Consider the following 18496-nt stretch of genomic DNA (forward strand, 5'->3'; position numbering starts at 1 on the left):
AATACCACGCTGTATGGCGTCGTTAGGTTTCCTTCGGCTCCGGCTGCGCTGCGATGGACGTCCTCAGACTTGCCTGGTCTTTGATGACCACCAGGGCTTTCAGATGGGGCCTCAGTGTGTGTCTTGAGTTCGTGGTCACTTCACATTCCCTCTGGGGAACTTAGGAATTTTTGTGGTAGAAACTGATGACTTCTACTCAGACCCTTGGACTGATCTTCAGAAATGGTCCTCTCAGTAAAACATTTTTAGCGTGCCTGTTGTGTGCCAGCCCTGTGCTGGGTGCTAGGAGAGGAGCAGAGCTGAGATGGGATCTCCTGGGACTGGCAGTCCAGTTCTGTTGCCCAAGTTGGGGGACAGATGTGTAAGGAAGACAGAGAACAAGACTCCAGCCTCCTGTTCCACCCGAGGACCCATCCAAGGTGGAAAATGGTGGCAGGGCCCTGGGAGAGTCTTCTTCCTGTGGGGCCCTCTGAAGCGAACGGCCCCAGAGCTGGAGGATTTGGTGTGAAAGGAGGTTTAGGGGCTTTCTCAGGGTTTGCGCTCTCAGCTCCTGGAATCCAGCCCCTGTGTTTCAGTGGGGAAAGATCGGGGCCTGGAGTTTCCTTCCTTTCCTTGAGAAAGAAACTTCCTCTAAGCCTTCGAGGTCACCATTGCCTTCTGATTCAGCTTATTTAAGTCTATTCTGTGCTTCTCAATGTATTAAGGGGCCCCATCAAGTCTTAACAGCATCTTTAGGAAATTAGTGACGCTTTTTCCTTTCATGTCACCTGTGAAGAACAGACTCAGGTCCCACTCATCAAATAATTGGTGGAGGTGAGATTTAAATCCAGGCCTTTCTGTCTCCTCGTTTTCATTCCCCCATGGCTGTTGGGCCCTCAAGCTTGGAGGAAAACAGCAATTTTGGAAACCTTTTTTTTCTTGACCACTAAGTTATATTCTGCTCAGCTCCACCTCTCAGGCCTTCAGGGGCCAAAAGGAGGGGAGACACTTCAGGGAGAGGCCCCTGGTCCAGACCAGCCTGCCCTTCCTGGGAATCTGGGTGAGATGATTTAGGACGGCTGCTCACCGGCTTTGGGAGCAGAGAAAAGAGCCCACGTACCTGTGCCCTCGCTGCAGAGTGAGTCACTTCACCTGTGATTCCCAGTTTCCTCATCAGTGAAATGAACTAATACACCTGCCCAGGGGCTTTACTGCAGTGAGTAAGGGATGTAGGGTGTTTGTCAGCTGAAAGCGCCGTGCGAGGATAGCAGAGGTGGCTGCCATTTCCAGTGGGAAGTCCCACCGCCCCGCCAGGGGGCTCCTTCCCTGCAGGACCAGGCAAAGAAAGAGCTCATGTCCAGAAGCTTCAATCCCAGCGCCAGGACCAATGCCAAGATGAACCCTCTTGCCCAGCCCAGGCCTTCTCTTCCCTCCCACGCTGGACGCAGGGAGGGGACTCCAGTGTCCTCCAGCCCTGGATGCCAAGCACCTTGAGGGCCAGACAGCATCTGTTTCAGCTCCAAACGCTCCAGTTTCCAGCACAGCGAGGGCCGCACACTGAACACGCCGATGTTGAGACAATGAACGCAGGAGTGCATGAGTGAAGGAAGAAATGCCAGGTCTGGGAACAGGCCCAGCTTTTACCTCCTGCCCCCTGGGCTCCCATCTAAGCCACCCGACTTTCTCTGTCCCCGCCCTTTCCTTTTCACAGCAATGCATGACACCAGGGGTACCAAAAAGGCAAACTGGACTTTATTATAAAGTTGGCTACAAAGTCACCGCAGCACCACGAGGTGGCCGTCTGGGCAGGTCCAGGCGGTCTGGTGGCCGGGTGAGTCCCGCACCAGGTACACGCACTCGTGCAAGCACACGTGTGACGGCAGGTCTGCCTTCCTCCATCGGAAAGGAACGTAGCGTCTCTTCGCGCCCCCCACCCCAGGCGCGGGGCGCAAAAGTCACAGGAAGGGCCGCCGGGGCGGCAGAGTCCATCGGAATTGAAATCCCGTTACTGGTGTGTAGAGAATTCTACGTGGATGTCAAGAGCCCCTCAGGGCACAGGCTGGCCCAGGTGGGTCCTGCCTTTCCCCCACCGAGGCCCAGGGGACGCTTGGCCCCTAGGAGGGGAGAACTGGCCCAGGCCAGTGGGGCAGGCGGCGGGGAAGTGTGACTCCCCCATTCTCCGCTTGAAATCCCATTCAAGGAAACTCACTACGAGTGAATACAGATTGAAATGGAAACTGGGATCGCTCGAAGTCTCTTGATTTTAAAAAGAAGCTCCCCTCCCTTACCCTCCCACCTCCCCCCGCCAATCTTTCAGGGCCTGGGAATCAGATATATCCCCCTCTGGCCCCCAGAATCCCCCCAACAGTCCTGGGGGGGTGGAGAGCGGCTCCACGTCTTGATGACAATATGCCATACTTGACGACGTTAAGTCACAGACTTATTCAAAACGTTGGTTCCCCTCCACTTCCATCTGCAGAGAGAGAGAGGGGGGGTGGTCAGTCGGCCTATTGGGACAGGGGGTCTTTGGGCTGAGAATGTGGTGCGGTGTTGGCACATAGCATGGGCTTCAAACATGTTGGCCCCATGACTGATGATCCCTAGAGGCTCGGCAGGTGAGGGGGCAATTTGCAGGGATGGAGTGAAACTGCGGCTGTAGTTTTGGAAGGACAGGGAGCTGCTGCCGTGGAGCCAGGGGCTGCCCTGTCCCCTTTCTTTCCTCCACCTCTGTACCCTCTTGCTCTGTATCCCCTTAGGGGCAAGAATGCTGCACAGGGCTCTAATCCCTCTTCCACTGGTTTGTGGTGTGACCTAAGGAAAGTCTTCAACTCTGGGACCTTGACTGTCTCATTTGTAAAATGGAGTGGAGAAGACTGATCTAGGCCCCTCGCAGAGTTAAGAAACATACGCCTTTACTCAAGGACTCTCTAGCACTCTATCCCATGTGCCCAACCCTGCCAAGTCTACTTGTCCAAAAATGTCCTGTTAGGTTTTTTCTTATCCTCACTGCTACCCTTGGCAGGAGGTAATGTCATCCCCTTAATAAAACTAAAGTACAGGGAGGGGAATTTATTCACCTAATCCCACCCAGCAGCAAACTGGCAGGACAGGGACTTGAGTTCTTAGACATTTTGGCTGGACTCACCTTCATGGAAGCTGTCTTGAACTTGGCTCTGGAGTTGATGCAACTCATCAGTAAACCCATCGTAGGGGAATGCTGAGACACCTGTCTCAAAGGCGGTTTCATATGTGGCCAGGTCCTCCAGGAAGCTGTGGTCTTCTGGGGACAGGTTGTTGCAAGGCGATGGGGGCCCTCCTGGGCCCTCTGCCTCAGGATCCCCCGAACCCCACTCCTCATTGGGGTCTGGGGTAGAGAGATCCATGAAGATGTCTTCCACGGGCGTCTCCTCCAGGAACATGTTGTCAGGGTCAGCCAGAAAGTCCAGCTCCTGGCACTTCCAGGGCTTCAGGTCCAGGCTGAGCACAGGGGGGCCAGCCCCCGGCAGGGACAGGTTGGAGTCCAGGGGCTCCAGACCTCCAAGTGGCTCCAGCCCACCAGTGCCAGCCTCAGCTGAGAAGGGCCTGTCCATGCCCTGAGCCAACTGGCTAATCTGCCGGATGAGACGATCTATCTCATTCTGCTCCTTCTCAGAGTAGTGGAAGAAACTATGCTTGACTGGAGAGGCCTCAGGTGTGAGCAGGCCTTCGGGTACCAGGGGGACATCCACAGAGAGGGGGCCCCGGAGCTGGGCTAGGGCCAAGAGTGTGCAGTCCCCATTACCAGGGCTGCTAGGACTTGGGGGCAACTTCTCATAGAGAAAACTGCATCCCTCCTGGGCGAAGTAAGTCTTGGTGGGATTGGGGCTCAGTTGCTCTGGGAAAGTTTGGCTGGGGCTGCTCAGGTGTGCTTGGAAAGCTGTGCTGGGAGGAGTCAGCTGCTCATGGGCAGGGCTCCCCAGAGGCTCTGGGAAGGTGGCAGTGCTGGGAAGCAGCTGGTCTGGGAAGGTGGAGGTGCAGGGAGTCAGCTGGTCTTCATAGCTTCTGGCTGAGGTTTCGGTCAAATGGCCTTGCAGTGGGCTAGTTAGTGGATCTGGGAAGGTGGCACTGCTGGGTGTCAACTGATCAGAGAAGGTCGCCGTGCTTGCAGTCAGCTGTTCTTGAAGAGAGCTGGATGGGGTGCGCAAGTGGGTCTGGAAGGGCTCGTGGAGGCTGAAGAGGAAGGCGCAGCCTCCTGGCTGGTGGGGCGTGTAGGGTGGGGTGCACACGAGATCCTTGCTCAGGTCTGCTTGCAGAGAAGGCTCAGGCCCAGAGGCGAATGTCAGGTAACTGAAGTCAATCTGTTTGGGGGGTCGAGGAATCTCTTCTGATGCTGAGACAATGCCCAGTTCAGGAGCGCTGGGGAAACTGGTGCTTCTGGGAGCCCCCAGGGCTGGGGTGAAGAGTGGGTTAGCACTGGAGCACTGCTCCTGGGAGAGAACGTTCTCAGGGAATGAGGGCAGCATGGTCGGGGTGCCCAGGACATAAGCTGCTTGAGTGTCTTCAGAGTTTAGCTGCTGGCGGAGGCTCCAGGCTTCCATGTCACTGGAGAGAAGAGAAGGGGCAGCTGGTAAGGGTTTGATGTCCATTCCCAGAGAAGTTCCCTGATTTGTGTCTTCTCCATGCCAACATCAGCTGCCCCCACTGGCCCCTGCCTTGCAGCTCACCTGATCGGGTAGTTATTGGCAGTAATGGGGCCCTCTGGACCTTCCGAGTATAACAGGCAGTAAATCCATGTCCAGCCTCCAGGCTTGGCCTGCAGTCTCACCACCATCTCTGCCTGAATATCTCCACTCTCAGCCACTGGGGAGAAAAGAGATGCAGAGTTAGGATGCCCATCAGGCAACATCACCTAAAGCCCCCCTTGCTCACCTCTCCGCTGAATTGAGGTAGCCATGACACCCTCTCCTCTGACTACCCTACCCTGTGCCACTCAGCTCCCTACCTTGACCTCACCACTCAGAGTCCCCCAGTTCAGATCCTAGTCTCACCTTAACGCCTCACCCTAATGGTCACCCTATAGCATCCAAAACTCTTGGCCTCTAACATCTTCCCAATGTCAATCTTGACCACAGCCCATTCTTGCTCTCATCTCCCATGCCCTTCCCCAACTGCCTGTCTTGTCCCCAGCCTCTCTGGACACTCACACAGGCGGTAGTGTTGAGCAGAAGCGTGGGCCAGGTCCTCAGGGTGCAGCAGTCCATACCATGATTTACAGAGCAGTTCACTGCGCTCAAAGCCCAGGTAGATTAGGACACTGGGAAGGTGGAAAGGGTGAGGTCAGCTTTCTGTTTTCTCTGCTTGGTACCCATGCATCTCACTCCCTCCCAGATCCTCTGCCCCCCTAAATCCCATCCTCCCTGCCCCTGACTCCAGAATCTAGGGTCCCCTCATCTCTGGCCTGCCTTCCTCCTGGGGTCTGAATGTTCTGTGCTTACCTCTCAGAGACATCCAGTAGGATCAGGTCCTTAGCATGACGGCTCTGGAACATGGCCAGGAAGAGTGAGGCAGGGCCAGGGCCGGGGCCAGGGCCAGGGCCAGGGCGGGGTCTTGGCTCCAGTGGGGCACAGAAAGCTGTGAACACGGGGTTTCCTGCCCAGTAGGCTCCAGGTGGGTGAGCATGGAATCGGCCTCGAATAAGCACCAGTTTGTTGCCTGCACTCTGGCGCCTGAGGGACTTGGAGGTGTTGAAGCGACAGCGGAAGAGGCGATCTAGATGCGAGAAGAGAAAAACTGGTAAGAGGAGGGGTGGCTGAGTGAGATGGTGAATGGGGAGGAGCAGGGCGGCGGGAGGGAGCCCAGGCTGAGGAGGGAGAAGGAAGCCCTTACCGGTGTCCAGGGCAGAGGGCAGGGCGAGTTGCTGGCGCACAGTAAGGTGGTCAGCTGGGTCAATGATGTCATAGATACTGTCACCCTGGGCAACGAGGTCCACCTGGAGGAAGGAAAAGAGGAGATGACTGTTAGTGACAACAGCAAGAGCCAGTCTTTGGCCCATGGCACCTTTCAGGTGTCACCCCTCCCTCCGTAGTAACTCTAATTGTCTCAGGAGTGGAAGGCTCATTGTGCCCCACCTGTGTCCAGCCTGAGCTGAGGGGACCCCCAGGACTCACCATGGAGTGGCCCAGGTGCTCGCTCACACTCTCAGACAGGTACAGCAACTTCCCCTCAGCTGTGAACACGAGCAAAAATCCAGGTAGTGCTGCCACGATGTCCTCAAGCTCTTCGGCTGAGAGAAGCCCCGTGGGGCCCTCCAGAGGGGCACCTGCAGGGCGGGAAGACGCGGTGAGTCAGGAGTGAGATGGGAGGCACAGCAGAAGCGAGTGAGGCGCGGTCTGAGTGGCAGAGGATCCGGAGGAATTCCTCACGGACCTGCCGCTGCAAACACCTGTTGACCCGCTGCTCGTGGCCGGGGAACCTGTTGCCGGATCTCCACAGCCAGCGAGCCCTTGGACTTCTAAGCCGGCCGGAGCCTCCGCGGGCCGGGGTTTCAGCACCGCGGACAGAGCTCGCGAGCGGAGCGCGGGCTCAGCACCGCGGACAGCGCCGTCAGCACCGCGGACAGCGCTCCGAAGGCGGCAGAAGAGCCGGTTCGGCGCCGCGAACAGCGGCTGCCCCTTCCCAGGCTCCCGCGGCTCCATGCCTGCAACTTCCCGGGCTTCCCTGCCCGGCCCCCGGGCGCCTCTGCGCCGGCGGGGACGAGCCCACTCTGTCCTGCCTCTCTCCTCCCACAGACCTGGCGTTAGGGAACCCCCAGGCTCGCCAACCTTCACCCAGGACTGAGGCGAGATCTGGACAGGGCTGGGAGGAAAAGTGGGAGTCGGGAACCCCGAGTCCCGTCTCCGCACTCGCCAGCACGCTGCCGGACCTACGGCAGGCTCGGCGGGCTCCCCGAGCTCCGCCGGCCCCGGCGCCCGCCGGCTCGGTCTCCGCTAGCCCGGCTCGCTCACCTCCAGCGAAGAAGACGCCCTTGCGAGTGTAGATGCAGGCGAGGCTCATGATGTGCAGGTAGGACAGCCGGACCTTGTCGGCCTCAGCCAGCGGCAGCAGCTCCTTGAGGTTGCGGATCTCGGCGTTGATCTGGTCGCGGCGCGCCTTGGAGGCGCCCTTGGTGGAGCGGTACATGCCTGGCGCCGCAGAGCCCAGCGCGGGCGCCCGGACACCTGCGCTCCGGTCCCGACGCCCCGGCGGCTTCCTGCTTCCCCGTCGCTCGCTCGGGCTCTCTGTCCTCTGCTGGGCTCCGCTCGGATGCGCTGCCCCTCGCCTGCCTCGTTCCGCCTTATATAGTCCCTGGCGCGCGTGGGGGGCTCGTTCTCGAGACGGGGGGGCGGGAGAGCGGGAGGCTGGGCCAAGCGAGCTGCAGCGGGAGCCGCCGGCTGGGGGCTCCTCCTCCCTCCCCGGCTCCCGACGTCATCGCGTGACGTAGAGTGAGAGCGGGAGGGCGGGGGAGGGGAGCAGGCAGGCTGCGGAGGGGCCGAGGCCGGCGGGAGCGGGGCGGAGAAAGGCGCCGCGCAGGGAAAGCCCGACACAGTGCAGGGACCCGGGCGTCCGAGCACATCGGCGGGGCGAGGGACGGGGCGGTCTGAAGCCCCTGGCGAGGCTGTGGCGGGCAGAGAGGGGCCGGAACTGACCTTGGTCTTTCTGAGATGGGGAAGGGCAGGGTCGTCTGCACACCCCCCTTGCTGTTTGCCAGACGAAGGTCACGTTCACATGCAGGGAAGGCGTTTCTTTGGCCTCTGTGGGAGAGGTCACAGCTGGGGGTCCTCTCTAGGGGCGACTCAATCTGGAATCCCCTTGGCCCTTTTCAAAGAACAAATCCCTTCCCCCTTCCCAAACTGGTGCCTTGGCGATTTACCAGCGGGTGTTACATGGGGTGGGAGGGGGGTCAGGTGGGAGAGGGACCAGCTAAACTTGGCACTGGTCCTGCTTTCCCCCAGCCAAGAGGAGGGACACCAACCCCAAGGCTGAGTCTGCAGTGATAGTGATTCTTGGTTTCCCCGTCAACTAATTAACCTTAGCCACTGACAGGGAAACTGAGGCAGAGGCCCAGGGCAAGTGAGGACCCGGCTCTGCGCTTTCGCATCCCTCCCCCCTCACCGGTTGGCGGCCCCCACAGCGAGCGCCCCCGCCCCGCTGCGGCACGTCTCCCGGGCCGGGGGCGGGGGCGCCGGGGAATCCCAGCTCCATATTAGGGCAGGAATCCTCGGCGCGCGGGCGGGGCCCGGCTGCCTGGCTGCGCGCGGGGGCCCCGCCCTGCGGCGCGGGGAAGCCGGGCGAGCGAGCGCGGCGGAGGAGGGCGCGCCGGACCCCCCGCGACCCCGCACCTGCCTGGGACCCGCTAGCCCCGCCAGACCCTGCCCCACACCTGCCCCCGCCCCCGGAGCTGGGGCTCCCCGCCGTCTCTCCACCCGCCTCCCGTCCCTTCTCCGCCTCATTGCCCGCGGTAGTCCGCCCCGCTGCCGCCCCCCGCCACAGAGGCTCCTCTTCTATCTTGTCTCTCCGCACTCTTTCCTGACAGGTTTGTCCCCACGTCCTGTCGCCTTTGTCCTGCTCCCCCTTTCTTTGCTCTCTTTTCAGCACATGTGATTGCTCTGCACAGGGGCGAGGAGGCGCTGCTCTTACCCCAGGATCCCACAAAGGAAGGCAGGAAGGGGCTAGGGAACATTCTAGTCCAAAATCTCGTTTGCTGGAGGAGGGTGTGTGCAAAATCACTTGAGGGGCTGGAAATGAAGCCACTTGAAAATTGGGGGAGGGGGATTGGGCTGACTGTAGAAAGTCACACAGGAAGGGTGGAGATGAACTTTGACACCAAGAAGGAAAGTTTGGGGTCAGAGAACTCCCCACTTCTCATGGGACAGGGCGGTAGTAAGAGAGGCAGAATGGGAGGAGAAGGGTGTTTTAGAAGACGGTACATGGCTGTGGAGACCCTATCCCAATGGCTTATACTATTTTTACAGAGGTTGGGGTCATCCACATAAACCACCCTGTGGTCAGTGTCACAACTGAGACGGAGGGAATGGTGTGCGTGTGTTTGTCAATGTCCCTGACCCTATTGTCCGGGCTGGCAGAGAGATAGCTCCTCCAGGATGTAGGTCTCTGTTGCTTCTTCTCTACCTTACCTCTGATCTACCACCCAGCCCTCTCTGAAGCTTCCATTTGAACAGCCCTTGGTCTTTGGACCTGCTTCCCATATGACAATCTGGGGAAGTGTTCCTGTTTTCTTCACCCATTGATGCTTTAGGCTCTGGCTGAGAGACATTCTTGGTGTCTCTCCACAATAAGAGGTGTCTGTTGGCTGGGTCCAGCTGGTCTCCAGCAAGCCGAGCAGATCCACAGTGAAAGACTGGGGCGCTGTCCATGGTTCTGAAATGATCACCATGGAAGTCAGATCGGCTATGGTTTGCCTGGGACATCAGAGTAGGGCTTGGGTCCACACAGACCTCAGGATGAGCGCCTCCCTGGCTGTCCCCCTCTTTTCTGAGGATAAATATGGAGGGGGGTTTGGGGGCTATGATTCCTGGGCTCTAGGAGTGAAGTAAGTGAGGGAGGACAACTGGGCCCAAGGAAAGAACCCCTGGATTTTTCCAGAAGAATGGACTGGGGGGAAGGCACTTTGGAAGAGAAGGATCTAGAAATAGACAAGGGAGGGGTATAGAAGGGCTCATCCTAGTTCGCCCACTCTGATTCAAGTTGAGAAGCTCTGTATGCCCCAATGTCTCCTCTCCCTAGGCCAGCTCCCACTCCCATTGCCTCCCACCTCCGTGGAGCTATTTTTAACTGTGCAGAACCAAAAATAGCTTGGCAGCAGCTTCAGGCCGTGGGAGAGGAGCTATTTATATCACCAGTGACGGTTCCGAAATAGCAAGCAGGAGGAGGGGGGCGGCTGGCACGCTAGAGAGCTCCTGGCCGCTGCTAAAAATACTGGCAGTGTGAGTCATCCCGGCCTGGCTGAGTCACCCCACTCTCTCCCCCAAGCGGCAGCAGCAGCAGCAGAACCAAGAATTGAAAGCCTGAGATGGGGGGGGGGGTCGGGCATCAGAGCCTGTTGGCTGTGGGAAAGTGGGCAATGGAATGAATTGGGAGAGGGGCTTTGGGGTGAGCGTGTAGAAGGAATAGGGGAGCAGAAGTCTCCCATGCCCTACTGGGTGGGCATGCAGCACTCCAGCCATGCACTGCCTGGGGATGCTTGGGCAATTGAAGGAAGGGAGCCAGACTGTGCGTGTGCGTGTGCGTGTGCGTGTGTGTGTGTGAGTCTGTTCATTTGACTGTGCCTGTGTTTGTATATCTCTGTGTGTCTGCATCTCAGCCTGTCTGAATGTGTTTTTATGTCTATATCTGTGTATCTGTCTGCATGTGATTTTGTAGATGTGTGTCCATATCCTGTGTATCTATGTGTTTGCCTATGTCTGTGTCTATGCCTCTCTTTTTAAAAATAAGTGTCCAACTTCCTGTGTTTTGTGTACTTCTATGTTTGTACCTGTATATATTTATGTCTACAACTTTCTGTGTGCCCATGTGTGTGTGTCCATACCTGAGTCTGCTCTGGGCCTTTCTGTCTCAGTGTCTGGTGGTGTGTGTGGATGTGCATGCTCCCCTGGGCTCCGCAGACCTTCTGTTGCCCTCTCTGATGCCACTTGTTAGGGTCTTGCACCGTCTATCCCTTGCTCACCTCTCTCCACCCAGCATCTTCTCCTCTTTCCAGCCCATGGCCCCCAACCATTTGCAAAGTTCTCTCTGTTGCATGCAATCTCTAGTAAAAACATGAAGGAGAGGAGCCCCACATAACCTCTCCCTTTTCTTTTGAATCAACCTGAATCGTTCCTGGCTTGCAGGAGTAAGTGGTTTTCCATCGCTCCATATTTGGGGAGCTGAGAGAAGGGCTTTCTTTAGTTCTAAAAAAAAAAAAAATTCCTGGTGTGGGCACAGGCATGCGTAGCACGCACATGCACACACACACACACAACTGAGAGAATGAGAGAGAAAAAAATATCAAGGTCTCTCTTTACTGAGATGAGCTCGCATCTGTTGCCATGGCAACCCACCCACTCCTTCCCCGAAAAATCACCAAGAAGAAGTGATGGCATCGAGGAGGGATTGGCTGATTCCTTTCTGTATTATTTTTTCCGAAAAAGGCTTTTTATCACAAGAACAGGCTGTGAAATCCTTTGCCTCTGCCTTGCATAGTTTTATTGGAGACCTGAGGGGACATCACCCCTCAACTTCTAATCGGAGAAGGGGAGATGTATCTTTTCCAGAGATTTTGAGGAGGATGACCCCCTGAAAAGGAACTGGAGGGGGGTAGGGGAATCTGCTTCTTCAGAGCAGCATGGAGACTCCTGACTGCTTTTCTGGAGATTTGGAGCAAGGATCCTGACAGCTGTCAAAGCTGTCAAAGTGTCTCATCTTCTTGTCTTGCTCTGGACAAATGTGTCTATGAGAAAGACAAAGAGGGAGGACAGGAAGGTGGGGGGGGAGAGAGGAGAGAGAGAGAAGAGGTGGAAAGTGTGAATGAATGAATCACTTGATGGGGCTTCAGAGGAGATGCCAACATGCCAAAGGATGCACGCTCCCAGCAGTGGTCAGAATGGACAGGTGCACACAATGGCTCAAGAAAGATCCATTGATGCAACTGGTGGAGGTACAAGTCACCACTGGCCCACAGCTGTGGCAACTTGACTTGTGGCCACAGGGTGAATGTTCTAGAGGACCACTGAAGCCCACCTTTCCTAACTCTGGTGCCAGCCCAGGTCTCAAAGGCCTCCTCCGAGGCCTGGCCACCAGCCAGTGCAGCCACATCGCTCTCTCCAGGGAACTGCAGCCTCCTGCCAAGTGACTGGGCAGTGAAAAGGAAGATTCCTCACCCCTCCTGTGCTTGGCTTGCTACAGAAATGGGGTCATGGGCTGAGGCTGGAGTGACAGACCAAGAATCTGGCTCTAGAGAACGCTTCCCCCTCTGGCAGCTGCTGCCACCCTGAGCAGGCAAGGGCAGGGCCAGGAGGGGTGAGGGTGGCCGGTGGGTGTAGCTCCACCCAAAGTGATGGAGTAGAGGGATGAAAAGACTTCAGATCTGCTCTGACCTATTAGTCATATCCTCGTGCCAGATCTGACTGATAGTATTATGCTCATTTATGGGGAAACTGAGGCTTGGGGATGGACAATGACTTAATCAAAGTCACATAGCAAGTCACTGGCAAATGCTGAGCCTTAAGCCCAGCGCCTGCATGCCAACCCAGGCTTGTTCTCTTGTACCACATGGTAGGGCAAGGATCTACAACATGAGTTGGAACTGGCAATGAGGAGGCAGGGTACCCCATTCCATCCCTATCCCAACCCCAGTCCTGCATTTTAGGAAGGGGAGGGTCCCATGCTTGGTGATTAAGGTATTGTCAGAAAAAATTTCCTTATGGGAGGAAATTGAGGGTATTGCAGGATCTTGGGGCTCCTGAAGTCTCCATTGTAACCCAGGGGAAGAATCTCTACATATCTTCTCAGAGAGGTTGAGTAACTTGTCCAGGGTCACACAGCTAGAATAAAATAAATTCAGAATTAGAGCCCAGGTTTCCTGACTTCTATTCCCTTGTATTTTTTACTAGATTGTTCTTTTAAATTGTTGGGTTTGAAACTATGGAAATGTTTCTTAACAGACTCCCAAGTGCCTCGCCAGTGTCTGTGGCTGACCAGTCTGTGCAGTGAAAATGGGACCCCAAGTCGAGCTGGTTTATGCAACGGCTGTGTTGTCTTGGCTGCATCGTGGCAGGCTGTTGTCTTTCTCCTAAGGCCTTTTCATTATGCTATCACTTCGTCAATTCCACGGCACATAGAAGCATTCAGAACAGCTTATCTATTTATGGTTATGAAATCAACAAATCTCGTGTAGGGAGGTGCAGGCTGGCACCCATGCACTGAGATGGTCGGAGCCGGGTGAGCGAGCCGACCGGGGAGGAGAGGGACACCGGACCACGGAGGGTGTGACAGGGAGAGCAGAGCCCGGGTGGGAAAAGGTGAAGCTTTTCTGGGCCAGGGCCTGAAGGCAGGGCTGAGGCACAAGGACTGCAACGACCAGCGTGTCAGACCTGCCATATTCCAAGGAGGGAAGAATCCACTAAAACCACTTTTCAAATGTAGAGCAGGGACCCCACGCTCCTCCAAGTGCCAGGCAGAGCCAGGAGCGTAGGACATGGGCCTTGCCCTTGAGGAGCTGGGGGCCAAGGATGAGACAGACCCTCCACACACTCACTCTTGGAGTTCTCTCCACTGGTGAATCCCTCCTTGCCCTCTGGCCCGATGGCCGGTCTGGCAAATCACCCCCACCCCGCCGCAGTGTCCCCAGCCCCTGTGCTTCCTCAGCACTGCCCTTGTCACCCTGCACTGTCCCCGCTTGCTTCCTGGGCCATCTCTGCCGCCAGCACCCATGTCTAGTCTCCGCATTCCCAGCGCCCAGCGCGGCTGCGGCACCGAGCAGGGCTCAGGTCTGTAAGTCATTTGCACGACAGACACCCGAGGCCCGAGTTTGGGCCAGCCTCTGCGGTGATGTGGCAGTGACAAACTCAGGCCAGGTTTGGCCCCATGGAGCCTCCAGGCTGGGGAGAAAGTGGGAACTCCATCTGGCCACTGGGGTGGGACACGGTCGTGAGGGAGGGACGCAGGGCGTCTGGGGAGTGAGATGAGGCTGGCCCAGCCTGGGGAGGTGCGTTTGCGCTGAGCTGCTGGTGGCAGGTCACAGCTGACTAGGCCGTGCTGGGTGGGTGGGGTGGACAGAGGACCCCATGAACAAGACCCCACATGGTGCCAGGTGGCCATAAACGAAGCTGCTGTGGCTGAGGCCACGTCAGCAGGTGTGGGGGGAGGCACAGCGAGGGCAGCCACAGGACGTGGCTCCAGGGCTGTGGCCCAGACTCCCCAGCTCTGGCTCTGGTGACCCCTCCTGCCCATCTGGCCCCCTGTGCCTGCCCCCTCCAGCTACACGTACTGCCTTCCAGTCCCTGGCCCTGCCATTCCCCCGGCTTCCACGGTGCCTTCGCACATGCTGTCCCCTCCTGGGGCACCACTGCCTCTCCCCTTTGCCCACTTCACCCCATCTTTCCCTGAAAGCTCAGGTCAAATGTCGTCTCCTCCAGAAAGCCTTCCCTGACCATCCCAATTAGGTCAAACCCCCAGTTATAGGTTCCAGGCACCTGTGCCTCTGTTAGCCTTTGACGCAAGAGCAACTTTACCCTTTATTTTAGTGATTAATTGGTTATTGTTGCTCCCTAGCAAGACTGCAGACGCCACGGCAGGGACCCTATCTGCTTTGCTCCCCGCTGACTGTTCAGCATGGTGTCGTAAGACGCTCTGTACACATCTGTAAGACGTCTTGATAAGACGGAAGGATGGAGGTGTTTGGCTCCGAGCAGAGAAGGCTGAAAGGAGGGGAGGCATCTTCAGACACCTGCAGGGCAGCCACCAGGAGGCAGGCGGCAGACACATCTGCGTGGAGAGGTGGCAGGGGCCTGAGGAAGGAGAGGCAGGAGAGGGTGGTGGCTCGGAGGAGGCTCTGGGCCAAGTCCTGTCTCCCTCACAGACCGACTTTGTGACATTGGTCAGTTAAATGACTTAACCTTTGTGCCTCAGTTTACCCACCTATTAAATAGAGATATGAGGAGAACAATTGCACCTCCTTCAAGGGGTTGATGTGAGAATTAAAGGAGTTAAATAGGTAAAGCCCTTAGAAAATGCCCAGTGCATAAAAGGAGCACAATAAATGTTGAATGGTGGATGTTACTCATTATTTTAACTTTATGAAAGAGAAGTTTGAGCAGGCTGCACAGAGAAGGCAGGGGCTGGGTCAGGAGGCAGCACATGCCCTGGCACTGCGGTTGCGGGAGCAGCGTGGGCACCCACTGGCTCCGGCAGCTTCGGTCCGGGCTGGGTCCGACAGTACCAGCCGCAGTAGGCCAGGCTGGGGGCTGCAGCAGCTCCGACTAGAAGGACAAAGATGACAATGGGGCCCAGGAGTTGAGGGGTGCTCACAGTGGCCCTGAGGGCTCCGGCTCAGGGTCCCGGGGCGCCCCTTCCCAGGGCCTCTGCTGGCTGCCACACTGCTCACCATGACCAGGGACAAGTGCCCTGGCTGCGTCCAACACACCCATCCAGTGCTCCGCAACCGAGCTCCCCTTGCATGTTTCTAGAAGCCACCTTGCCCATGTTCTTCCCTCACTTAAAACCCTCATGGCTCCCTCACTTCCCATTACCCAAAACGCATCCTGGCCGGTGCCTGCTGTCTTCCCTCTACCCACAGGTGCCTAGGCCACGGCGGGTCCAGCTTCAAGCCTGTCCGTGTTATCACCTCAGCACACCTTGGAACATGCCAGCCACGGATGTAACAGATACAACACTGACCTGCACCTTGTACACCCAACAGGTGCATGAGCTCATGAAAACCCCCCAGCAGCCCTGTGACGTCTGGGCTATTACTGTTCCCACCGGCCCTGGGCCAGCAGAGAGGCAGTCTGCAGGGGACGGTCCATGGGACCCCGGGAAAGACTGATAAGGTTTAAGGCTCAGGTGACCAGAGGTGAGCAGGAGGCCTGGGGCTGGGCCGGCGACAGACGGGAAGCCCTGGGTGCAGGGGAGAAGAGATGCCAAGAGCAGGGAGAATGATGCTGTCTACCTGGGACTGCTGGAACCGCAAGGAGTTGGTTGAGCTGTGGCGAGAAGGGGAGAGTGGCAGCTGTGGCCTGATGGAGCAGCTTCTGGAACAGGGAAGGGACAAGCACTGGGCGGGTGGGGGCGCAACACCAGGAAGCCTTAGTGGAAAGGACCATCCGGTTGAAGGGAAAACTCCTGAATCACCCGGCCCAGACAGGGGCTGGCTGAGGAGCCTTCTGTCTAGAGTCAGGGTTCGGCTCAGTCTAGAAGTCAGCAGATTATATTTGATGCAGGGGAGAGTCTGGGACGGGAGGATCGGAAGACGTGGATGCTGGTCCTGGCTCTGGCACCAGCCCACCAGGGTGTTAGGCAAGCCCCTTCCCCTCTGTGGGCCTCAGTTTCTCTATCTGCAAAATGGTCTCAAATGGCCCTCCCTTCTCTGGTACTCTGAGCCTCTCTGGGCCCAGGTCTCACCCTGGCCCTGTGACTCTTGGGCCTTAGAAGTTGAACCCTCTGCAACCCTGAGACCCCGTTTCAGGTGGGGATGTGCCCATTTGCCTGGTGCTAGGGTCCGAGTGGGCCTATCCCAGAGGACCAAGTCCTTGGCCCTGGATGTGCGGGGCCACCCTGGGCCCCTGGAGACCTGGCCTGTGTGGACACAGGGAAGCAAGTACTGTGCTGACTCTGCAGTTTCCTTCACAGCCAACCCCTCAGGGCCCATCCTCACAGCTCGGTGTGACTACACCAAAGGACTCACCATTGGGGGCTCCGGGGGGTTCCAAGGTGCACACAACAGACCCCAGGTCACCTTCAGAGTGGTCCACACAGCCTGCGGCTGAAGCAACTACTGTCTCCAGCAATCCTTAGCTTCAGACCGGTGGGAGGAAGACGGCCCTCTCAGCAGGTCCCACAGCTGGCCACACAGGGACGCCACGGCCTGGCCAATACATTCAATTTCAGAAAATCCCAGACTTACAGTCGGAGTGGGGGGCCCTTACAGACCATCTCTGCATTCTGCTAGTGCAGAGAATGGAGTGCCCCAAGTGACATGGCCCACACGTGGCAGAGGTGGACCCTGAACCAGGTCCTGGGCTCACAGAGCAGTGGCTTTGTGCACCTCCCGAGGGCTGGCCTGTGGGGTCGAGCTGCACAGAAAGAGCCTGGGCCAGGAGGCAGGGGTCTAGGTCCTAGGCTCAATAACACGCTGACTTGCTGTGTGGCTTTGACAAATGATATCTTTCCAAGGGCTGCCTCAGTTTCCCCTTTTGTGCATTAACGGCTTGGCCCTGGGAACAGATCCTCCTTGGAAATGTCATTCAAGGCTCCAGGGCTAACTGTTCCAGAGTATGAGCCTCCCTCCTTTCCTAGACTCAGAGCCTGCATGTGCTGGGCTGGATTGGATCCACCTCTGGGCCCCCAACCTAGGACCCGAGTAGGGGTGCAGAGATGTCTGGAATCCACAGAGCTCCTTAGGAACGGTCAGGTACTTCACAGCCGTCCTCGGTGGGTCCTGGTCAAACACCTCCAATGGGTGCTGCAGAGAGAGTGCAGGTGTCAACAGGACCAGGCAGGGGTCCAAAGGGCTGGGTCCACATGGCTCCAGAGAGCCCTGCTGGAGCGCAGCAGCCCGCACTTCCACCCAGACACGGAGTGGCACTCCCAGGCAGTCTGGCAAAGGTTTGGCTCCAGGAAGTCCCAGGGAGCTGGTGGGCTGCAGGAGCCTTCATTGGGAGCAGACATTTGCAAGCAGCAACCTGATTGGTTGGTCACGGAGTCCGTGGGATCCAGAAGCTTGTCCGGAAAGCCCACCTAGGCCTGGACGGTGCTGGGGAGGAAGAGGCAGCTGGCGCCAGGCAGAGTTGTCCAGCTCCTCTGCAGGGTGTAGGGCAGGGGCCAGAAGCTGCACCCTGCGCCCGCTACACTCAACGTGCAGGAACGAGGACAGACCTCTGGCCGGGAGCTCAGCATCCCTGGGCTCTGGTCCGTGCTCTTCAGGAACATGCCATGTGACTCTGGCCAATCACTACTCTTCTCTGGGCCTCAGTTTCCCTTTCAGTTTAAGGAGAGGGTTGGAGCAACTGGTAAGGGGCTTTCCTGGGATCTCAACTTGGCTCCAGGCTGAGCCCAAGGGGAAGAGTAAGGCAGAGGGCGGAAGGGAGGTGTGAGTCCCAGCGTGCCCCGAGGGCAGTGAAGTCCTCACCTGGCGTTTCACTCCGTGGCCTTGTCCAGAGAGGATCCCAGCTGCGCTGGGCCTGCATCTTGTGTCCTTGCAAGATTTGTACAGAAGCGTCTCTGCGGTTGGAAGGAGAGAGGGACGGGGCGAGGGCCAAGGGTAGGACCTCCTTTCTCCATGGTTGAAGGGTCCCCATGGTGGGTGGTGGGCGCTAGGGGGGTGGAGGATGGGGCGTGCGGCGCCGGGGGCTCCCTGGGCCCGGGCCCGGCGCGGGCCGGCGGCCGGGGGCGGGGGCAGCTCCTGGGCTCTGGCGGAGCCGCCACTCCACCGGTTGCCTTAAAAAGGCGCCAGCGCGCGCGCATCAGCAGAAGGGACGCGGCTCTCTTCCAAAATAGGCAAGAACTGGGAGGCCGCGGGAGACCAGCTGCGACGAGCGCGGACGTCACCCGGGGCCTCCCCCCGCCCCCGCCCGCATCACGTGTCCATGGCAACGGCGTGCCGCGCCGCAGATGAATGAGCTGCCGCGGGCGCGGGGGCGCGCGAGGAGAGGCGCGCGGGGACGCGCCCTCGCGCGCTCAGGCGTCGCGGCGCCGCGGCTGCCCCGGGAGGCGGGTGCGGACGGCGCCCTCGTGTTCGTGAAGGCGCGGACCCTTCATTCCCAGCCGATCCTGTTGTGTCCCGGGG

At 58.0% G+C, this 18496-nt stretch overlaps 1 protein-coding gene across 3 annotated transcripts; it reads right to left on the minus strand.

Annotated features, from left to right (window-relative positions):
• Positions 1–1709: 1709 nt before the first annotated feature.
• NPAS4 (neuronal PAS domain protein 4) lies at positions 1710–18079 on the minus strand. Of its 3 annotated transcripts, none has more exons than XM_045558407.1 (10): positions 17840–18079; positions 16397–16576; positions 6963–7748; positions 6126–6277; positions 5845–5947; positions 5454–5727; positions 5163–5272; positions 4683–4818; positions 3125–4560; positions 1710–2452 (listed from the first exon to the last, which is right to left on the minus strand). In XM_045558407.1, exons 3-10 carry the CDS (start codon positions 7135–7137, stop codon positions 2424–2426), a joined length of 2415 nt encoding a protein of 804 aa, XP_045414363.1. In that variant the 5' UTR covers positions 7138–7748; positions 16397–16576; positions 17840–18079; the 3' UTR covers positions 1710–2423. The 3 variants fall into 3 exon arrangements, with proteins under 3 accessions (XP_045414363.1, XP_045414361.1, XP_045414362.1); XM_045558405.1 differs by having other exon boundaries at positions 16397–17173; XM_045558406.1 differs by having other exon boundaries at positions 16737–18079.
• Positions 18080–18496: the final 417 nt, after the last annotated feature.

Source organism: Lemur catta, chromosome 7, assembly GCF_020740605.2.
Source record: "Lemur catta isolate mLemCat1 chromosome 7, mLemCat1.pri, whole genome shotgun sequence".
Classification (NCBI taxonomy): Eukaryota; Metazoa; Chordata; class Mammalia; order Primates; family Lemuridae; genus Lemur; species Lemur catta.